This window comes from Malania oleifera, chromosome 11, assembly GCF_029873635.1.
Source record: "Malania oleifera isolate guangnan ecotype guangnan chromosome 11, ASM2987363v1, whole genome shotgun sequence".
NCBI lineage: Eukaryota > Viridiplantae > Streptophyta > Magnoliopsida > Santalales > Ximeniaceae > Malania > Malania oleifera.
In genome coordinates, this window is record NC_080427.1 from 89,721,194 (window position 1) to 89,730,496 (window position 9,303).

Consider the following 9,303-nt stretch of genomic DNA (forward strand, 5'->3'; position numbering starts at 1 on the left):
TATTCCCAAGAGGTGGGGTGAATTGGAATTTTAAAATTTTGTCTTAGGTTCAACTAATCCAACAACTAGTATTACACAATGATTTATTGAATATAAGCTAATCCAACAACCAGTCCTAGGTTCAACTAATCAAATAACCAGTCCCAATAGAACCAACTGCAAGATCTATTGAATAAAAGATTTATTTGGCCCAGTGTATCACCATGGGGAGCTCTAGTGTTATTCGTAAAGAAGAAGGACAAGTCTATGAGGATGTGTATAGATTACAAGGAAATTAATAAGGTGACAATCAAGAACAGATATCCTCTACCTTGTATAGACGATCTATTTGACTAGCTTCAGGGTACGCGGGTTTATTCCAAGATTGACCTCAGATCAGGCTACCACCAAGTCAAAGTAAAAGCAGAAGACGTGTCAATGACAACCTTCAGGACAAGATATGGGCATTATGAAATCCTTATTATACCTTTTGGTGTAACGAATGCTCCAATTGTATTCATGGATTTGATGAATATAATCTTTCATCAGTTTTTAGACCGATTTGTTTTGGTTTTCATTGACGATATAGTGGTCTATTCAAGGAATTTTGAGGAGCATGAGGCACACTTATGGTTGGTACTTCAGACGCTTAGGGAAAAAAATGTATGCCAAGTTCAATAAATGTGAGTTTTGGTTGAAGAAAGTGGCATTTCTAGGGCATGTTATATCAGGGGATGGAATTTCTATGGATCCTAGAAAGATTGAAGTAGTAATGAATTGGGTTAGGTGAAGAATGTTTAAGAAATCAAGAGTTTCTTGGGACTAGCAGGTTATTACCGTTGGTTTTTTTAGGGATTCTCAGCTTTATCAAGGCCTCTAACGCATCTGACCAAGAATAATGTCAAGTTTGAATGGGATGACAATTGTGAACAGAGCTTTTAGGAATTGATATAGAGGCTTGTCACTGCACCAGTGTGTATCATTTCATTAGGGGGTGATCATAATGTAATTTACAGTGACACGTATTTGAAAATGCTTAGCTGTGTATTGATGTAGCATGGTAGGGTTGTAGCTTATGCCTCTCAATAGTTGAAAGAGTATGAAAAGAACTATCCTATCCATGATCTGGAATTGGATGCCGTGGTACACACGTTAAAGATTTGGAGGCATTACTTGTACAGTGAGAGATGTGAGATATTCTCCGATCACAAAAATTTGAAGTACTTTTTCACTCAAAAAGTGCTGAACATGAGGCAAAGGAGGTGGTTGGAACTTATTAAAGATTATGATTGCACTATCGGTTACCACCCAGGGAAAGCAAACGTGGTAGCTGATGCTCTAAGTAGGAAATCAGTGGGACCAACACTAGCAGGTATAGAGGTTCAGCATCCGATCCAGATGGATCTGGAGAGACTCAGTGTAGTATTGGTTGGGAGTGATCCTCAGGCATTTATTGCTATCCTAGTAGTGCAGCCTACTCTATGGGAAATGATTAAGACCGCTCATAGGGATGGCGTAGAATTAGCGGAGCTGGTAACTAAGGTGCAAGAAGGAGAGGGGGATAAGTTCAGTATTTCAGATGAAAAAGCTCTGTGGTTCCGTCCCAGATTTTGTGTGCTTGTAGATGCTGATATCAGAAGAATGATTTTAGAGGAGGCTCATAGGTCTTTGTACATGATTCATCCAGGTAGTACTAAAATGTATAAGGACTTGCGAGAGTCTTACTGGTGGAGCGACATAAAGAGGAAAATTGCCAAGTTAGTGTAGCAGTGTCTGACGTGTCAGCAGGTAAAGGCTGAGCACAGGAGGCCAGCAGGCTAGTTGCAGCCTTTCTACATTCCAGAGTGGAAGTGGGATCATGTATCTATAGATTTCATGATAGGTTTACTACCAAAACCGCATGGTCAGAATGCTATTAGGGTGGATATTGATAGATGGACGAAGACCGCTCACTACATTCCTATTAAAGTCAACTACTCCATTGACAAACTAGAGGATTTATATATTAAGAATATAGTAAGGTCACATGGTGTGCCAGTGTCTGTAGTATCAGATCGAGACACACGTTTCATGTCACGGTTTTGAAGGAGCTTGTAGAGGGCTTTGGGGTCTCAATTATCTTTCAACACGGCGTTTCATCCTTATATGGATAGCCAGACTAAGAGGGTGATTCAGATATTAGAAGATACGCTGCGGGTGTGCCTGCTGGATTTTGGGGGCAGTTGAACCCAGTACATGCCGCTGACAGAGTTTGCATACAATAACAGTTATCAAGCTAGTATTGGCATGACTCCCTATGAGGCACTCTATGGCAGGAGGTGTTGTTCTCCTCTATATTGGAATGAGATGGGTGAGAGGCGAGTGTAGGGACCAGAAATAGTGCAGTAAGCCTACAATAAAGTCTAGCTCATTAAAGAAAGAATTAGTGTAGCTCAGAGTTGGCAAAAAAGTTACGCCGATACGTGCTGCCGGGAGTTGGAATTTGAAGTGGGAGACAATTTTTTTTTTAAGATAACACCACTGAAGGGGGTTATGAGATTTAGGAGGAAAGGTAAGTTGAGCCCTACGTTTATTAGACCTTTTGAGATTCTTGAAAGAGTGGGGTTAGTTGCCTATCGACTGGCTTTACCACTAGCTTTATTTTAAATTCACGATGTATTTCATGTTTTCATGTTAGGGAAATACGTCCCAAATCGCTCCTGTGTCATTAGTTATACTGAGTTAGAACTCAGTGATACTAGTTTATGAAGAACTTGTAATGCAGATTCTTGTCAGGAAGGAACAAGAATTGTGCAATATGAGGATCCCATTAGTAAAAGTCTAATGGAGAAATCATGCGGTGGAAGAAGCTTATTGGGAATTTGAGAAAGAGATACAACAGAAATACCCGCATTTGTTCAGTGGGGAATAACAGTAATACGGAAGAAATACAAGTAGATATGTGATGTTTCTCTTGCAGGTTAGTCAATGCATGTAATAGTCTTTTTGGTAGTAGATAGTGTTTTAGTTGTGGGAGAATTTTATTTTATGTGTATTTGTAATCTCTCAGAACCCTGAATGTAACCACAGTATTCCTACGCCACAAGTGAGGGTAGATAATAAAATAAGTAGCTCATTTTCTTTAAAGGATGGTGTTTAATACAGATAGTAGATTTCAAGGATGAATTTTTTATAAGAAGAGGAGAATGTAGAGACCTAATAGATTGTAGAAATTAAATAATAAAAGAAAGGAGAGAAAAATGAAATTTTTAAGGGGTTCACAACAGGATCTCGCATTCGTCAACAAAGTGGCTTATTGGGATTGTCAACGGGGACGCGTGTCTCGTCGGTGAGGAAATACCGAGAGAGCTATTTCAGGGCCTGAAATTCGTCAACGATGAATAAGTGCTCATCGACGAACTCTCTCCTTGGTGTCGTCAACAAAGTGATGTGTCTCATCGATGAATGCAGCTGTATAAATAGCTCAAACTCGGGTTTTCAACAAGAAATTTTGCATGCAACCCTCCTCTCTCTCTATCTCTCCCTACATTCTGTCCTCCACCCCTTCTCTCTAGGTTTTTTGGTCGGTTCTTTGCTGATTCGACGATCTGAAGCTGCCACGCTACTCCTAGAAAGATTCTCTCCATATTTGCTGGAGTAGATCGTTGGTTAGGCTTACTTGGGCACCATCCCAAAATTTGGGTAAGTTGATTATTTTAATATTTATTAAGGTATTTGGTATTTCTGAGTTGAGGGAAGGTAATAGATGGGTTTATATTGAAGTTTTGTTGAGGAAAATGTCAATTTCAGAGTATTGTGTTGAGAACACTGCAGGTGTAGGATTGGGTGTTTTGTGGACTTCTTAGTGAGCCAGGAAAGGGGATGAACTAAGTCAATTTTTGTATGAAAATATATTTATTATTTTAAAGCATTTAATATCAGGTAAATATGTATATTGTAAAATTATGTTTGGGAATATTGTTGTTGATCAGGGATATGATTTTAATGTATTTGACCAGAAATATGATTTTAGAGCATATTTTATGTTTTGAATATTACCCTTATTGTGTGGCATGAGTAAGGTTTACCACGGAAATTAAGTTAATGGAATATTATGTTTTTCCTTAATAATCATGTATTTCCAGTTTTTAGGAAAAAGCATAAAACAGTGCAGGAACTATGTTCTAAAATAGTATGTTAAACAAAATAGAGATTTCATGTTCAGTATGTCACAATATGCCAGCACAAATGCCGTGATTTACATGATATGATATGCCTGCACAGATGCCAGGATTCATGTTGGCACAGATGCTATAATAATGTATGATAAGACAGGATTTATGAAAATGATAATATGCCAGTTATTGCTATGGAATATGAAATAGCTATGTTTAGTATATGAAACAAATTATATGATATCAGAACCCAAATGGTTTAGTTCAGTTTTTAGGAGCACGATACCATTGTTATATGTTCATAATTATGATAATGCTACCACACGACTAGTAGTGTGGGAGATGGCAGTCGATGTAAGTTCAGTGTAAAGTGGAGTTGCGCCCCTGATAGTCTGGGATCAGGTGGGATAGACACATCATACTTATAGACTTACATTTGATCTAGCATGGTAGGTTAGCCATTGTTAGGTCTCACCTTCAGGCTGCACAACCTAGTCATGTGGGGGCAAGACATGACATCAGCTCGCTATCCATCCTAGGTGTTATTTCAGTATTGTACAGTTATGTAAGATGATTTTCATGTATAGAAATCTTGTATGCTTTATTATGATATGACGATCATGTTTTGCTTAGTTTCGCTACAGACATATTTTACCAAATATGCATATCATATTGTTTATATGTATAACAAGAAAATGCTCATAATGCCACACACTGATATTACTTTATTTCCCTTACTAAGAGGTGTCTTACCTCAGCTATATAAACATTTCAGGAAATCCAGGTAGAGGAGTAGATAGAGCTCCACGATAGTAGAGTCCAACTGAGCTACCTTGTTAGAAGGGTGAGTTGTTGAGTTAGGGTGAGATTTATTTTTGGGAAGTGACACTAGGATACTTGTTGATCTTTTGATGGATGATTGTATGTATATATATATATATATATATATATATAATAGTTTTAGTAGAACTTTTGTATTGTGGTTGGTTGTATGATAAGTTTGTAAATTACGTTTCCTGCCACTTAGGTATCAAAGTTCTATTTCAGGTATATCCCTAGTATCCATGGGTGCAGGTTGATTATGTTTTAACAGTTGAACATGATAGCAGGATTATTATATTAAATGATATTATGGAAAAAAATGAAATGATTATGGTAAAAAGGCAGGTCGTTACACCTGAGGCTTTAGGATCAGTCACCTAAAGTTTCTAAACACATTGTAAATTTTCTACTAGAAACAGAGTCAAGCGCCTAAGGTTACAAAGGTCAGGCACCTAGTCCCACACTGCCTGTTTAGAATTTCTTCAGGGAAATCTTTAGGCACCTGAAGTTTAAAGTTCAGTCACCTGAATAGTTTTAAAATCTAATTTTTTAGTTTAGTTTCAAAACCTCTTAGCCATCTTACTTTGTTACTTTAAAAAACCTTTTTCGGGGTTTTCAAAATAAGGTCTCTAAGTCCATATCAACCCATAATGAGCTTCAAAGCATTTCAAAATGATATTTGTAATAAAGTACTTACATAAGTCATCCTAAAGGCTTAAACACTCTAAGCTTGAAGTCTTCATATATGTCTTTGCATTGAATCCTCTTAGACTTGAGCTTGAGTCTTCTATAAGCTTCCATATGTTTTGAACATCTTGGTCCTCTTGAGCTTTCTTTTGATCACTATGTTGATGGAGTATGACTTTATGGTCCTTATGATCTTGAACTCTCATTTCTTTGATCCTTTCGACCTTTCTCATACAAGGTTTCCTAAAATGTCATCACTTAAACAACAACTTATTAAAATAACTTTTATTTGTTATCATAAAAACAAGATCCGAAAGCCATGTTAGGAAAACATGTTCCTTTCATTTTAACCTCATCTTTGTTCGCCTATTATGTCACAATCTCAATTGCTTACTCATTTTTTCTACACATCTATGTTGTATTCAGGACCTACGCTCGATGAGGATGATTGGATAGGGCACTAAGAAAGATGGGTTGTACTACTTTCACAAGACATCCTACACATTGTTGGGTGACTACATCGAATTCCCAACTATGGCATCCCTGACTCGGTCATTTATCCAATAAAATCTTTGTTTTACTCTCACAACATATCTCTAGCATTAATGTTAATTTGGATCCATGTTCCATTTGCCCATTGGCTAAACAAACACATCTTGAATTTCCTTCAAGTTCTATTTCTTCTACTGTACCTTTTCAGTTAATACATGTGGACATTTTTGGGGTGGGGTGGGGGGGGGGGGGGAGCATTACAGTGTTTCATCACTCACTGGGGCAAAATTTTTCCTAACTATTGTTGACGATTACACTCGCTATACGTGGGTATATTTAATGCATCATAAGTTGAAGACTTGTTCTCTTCTCTAATCATTTATTCTACTCGTTGAAAATCAATTTTTCGATACAATCAAAATTGTGTGCAGTCATAATGGTTCTGAATTCAATATTTCCTCATTTTATTCGGAAAAGGTCACTGTGCATCAAACTAATTGCGGTTGCACTCCTCAATAAAATGGGGTTGTGGAACGTAAACATCAACATCTTTTAAGTGTTGCCCGAGCTCTTCTATTTCAGGCCAACATGCCCAAATAATTTTGGGGTCATGCTCTTCTTACGACCACTTATTTGATCAACCGAACCCTTACTCCTCTTTGGGGCGGGAAATATTCATATAAAAAACTCTACAACACAAAGCCTAAATATCACCACCTTCGAGTATTTGGGTGTCTTTTTTATGCCTCCACTCACTTCCGCCACCCTTCTAAATTTGACGCTCATGCCATTCATTGTGCCTTCCTTGGATATCTCTATGGAATAAAGGGTTATGCATTATATGATCTTCCCACACACAAAATCTTTGTCTACCGTGATGTGGTATTTCATGAGGATCAATTTCCCTTTAGCCACACTTTTTTTGAACCACCATCTCATGTCTTACCACATCCTCTCAACTCTCCAGACCTTCTCTCCACCAACCCTACCTAGACTCCTCCTGACTCACCTCCTATTCATTCCCCTTCTCCTGTTCCAATGGTCCCTATCCAGCGATCCACACATACAGTACAACCACATGCTTACCTATTGTATTTCCATGTTGAACAAGCACTCCCTTCTCACCTTACCTTAACATCTGAATCATCGGCAGTCCATTCTTCAGGTACTCCTTATCCTTTTTCTTCTTTTCTTTCTTATAATTCACTTTCTTCTATTCACTGTGCTTTCACCACTGCCATCTCCATTGCACAAAAACCCTAGTTTTTTTTTTCAAACCATGCAAGATCCCAAGTGGCATGCTACCATGCATGATGAGATTGATGCTTTGGAAGCCAATCACACTTGGACTTGGACTCCTCCTCCACCCCAAAAAATGACCCATTGGCTGTGAATGGGTGTATAAAATCAAACACAATCCTGATGAATTTGTAGAATGTTATAAGGCTCACCTAGTTGCCAAAGGGTACAACCAAAAGGCAGGGATTGATTACACTAAAAGTTTTGCCCCTATAGCCAAGATGGTCACTATTCACACTGCCCTCACTCTTAATACTACCCAAAATTGGCACCTCTTTCAGCTTTATGTTAATAATGCCTTTCTACATGGTGTTCTTGATGAAGATGTCTACATGCATCTTCCTCTTGGTTTCAGACAATAGGGGGAGATCAGAATCTGCAAGCTTAACAAGTCTATATATAGTCTTAAACAAGCATCCAAGAAGTGGTATGCTAAATTATCTTTCACACTTATCAATGCCAGTTATAAACAACCTAAAGAAGATTACTCTATGTTCGTTCGATCCCATGAAACAAGTTTCACCGTTGTCTTGGTCTATGTAGACGATATTATTTTGGTAGGAAAGAACTTGGAAAATATCAATGGGCTTAAGAAATACTTGGGAGAATGCTTCAAACTGAACGATCTTGGTCCTTTGAAATACTTTCTAGGGATAGAGGTGGCTCGCTCAAAAATTGGAATTTTCCTATCACAAAGGAAATATGCCTCGGAGATAGTTGAGGAGACTGGTTTCCTTGGGGCTAAAACATGTAATCTACCAATGGAACCAAACCTAGCACTTAGTGAGATGGATGAAGAACTTATCTTGGATCCATCTTCATATCGAAGACTCGTTGGGAAACTGATATATTTGACTCTCACTAGACTAGATTTGGCATATGTGTTGCATGCATTGAGCCAATTCATGGATAAGCCTCAAACTTCCCACTTGGATGCAGCACGTCGGGTTTTGCTCTATCTCAAACAGTCATCTGGGCAAGGAATTCTTTTGTCAGCTTCCAGAGGTATTCAATTACATGCATTCTGTGATGTCGATTGGGCTGGGTGCAAAGATACGCGGCGATTTGTTACTAGGTATTGTATTTTACTAGGAAAATCACTAATCTCTTGGAAAACTAGGAAGAAAACAACAATTTCATGGTCCTTAGTTGAAGCAGAATACTGCTCAATGGCATCAACCTATTGTGAAATTACTTGGCTAAAGAAACTTTTGACAAATCTCCAGATAGCTCACCCACAACCAATCAAGTTGTATTGTGATAATATAGCAGCTATTCACATCGCATATAATCCAGTTTTCCATGAGCGAACAAAGCATATAGAGATCGATTGCCATCTTGTATGGGAGAGGATCCAAAACCAAGTTATTCAAACTATTTACATACTCACAAGTCAGCATCCTGTAGATTTGTTCACAAAAGCACTCAGGCCCACACAATTCAACCATTTACTGAGCAAGTTGAGTATGATCAATATCTACTCCAACTTGAGTGGGAGTGTTGAGGATAACACAACTCATTCCATCGAGGCTTCCCAAATATAGCTACATTGACCCCATGATTGTAGATATTTCATTCATTCTAGGATATTAGTTTCCATTATACATATGGTATCATTTAATTGTAATTATTTTTTGTAATTATAAATATAGTATCCACACCCACATTAATGTGTGGTGATTTCTCAAAATATTCACAAGGTCGACTTGAAAAGTCACACAAGATCGCTTCTAGGACATCATACTAATCAATGGGTTCTCCTTCTTTTTTTTTTTTCTTTTGTTTTTTTTTTTTTTGCGCTTGAATGCTGCAAAGAAGATCAATTAAAGAAATTGACCATAAGAACATTCCACAAGAAGGGGTGTACTCC

The 9,303-nt window shown here is 37.9% G+C and overlaps 1 protein-coding gene across 1 annotated transcript; it reads left to right on the plus strand.

Annotated features, from left to right (window-relative positions):
- The first annotated feature begins 7,924 nt into the window (after nucleotides 1-7,924).
- LOC131167624 (uncharacterized mitochondrial protein AtMg00810-like) lies at nucleotides 7,925-8,977 on the plus strand. Its single transcript, XM_058126418.1, has one exon. It carries the CDS (start codon nucleotides 7,925-7,927, stop codon nucleotides 8,975-8,977), a length of 1,053 nt encoding a protein of 350 aa, XP_057982401.1.
- Nucleotides 8,978-9,303: the final 326 nt, after the last annotated feature.

Excerpts from the sequence above, each read along its gene's own strand:
- LOC131167624 (XM_058126418.1), top strand. The coding sequence starts at position 7,925 with ATGTTCGTTCGATCCCATGAAACAAGTTTCACCGTTGTCTTGGTCTAT.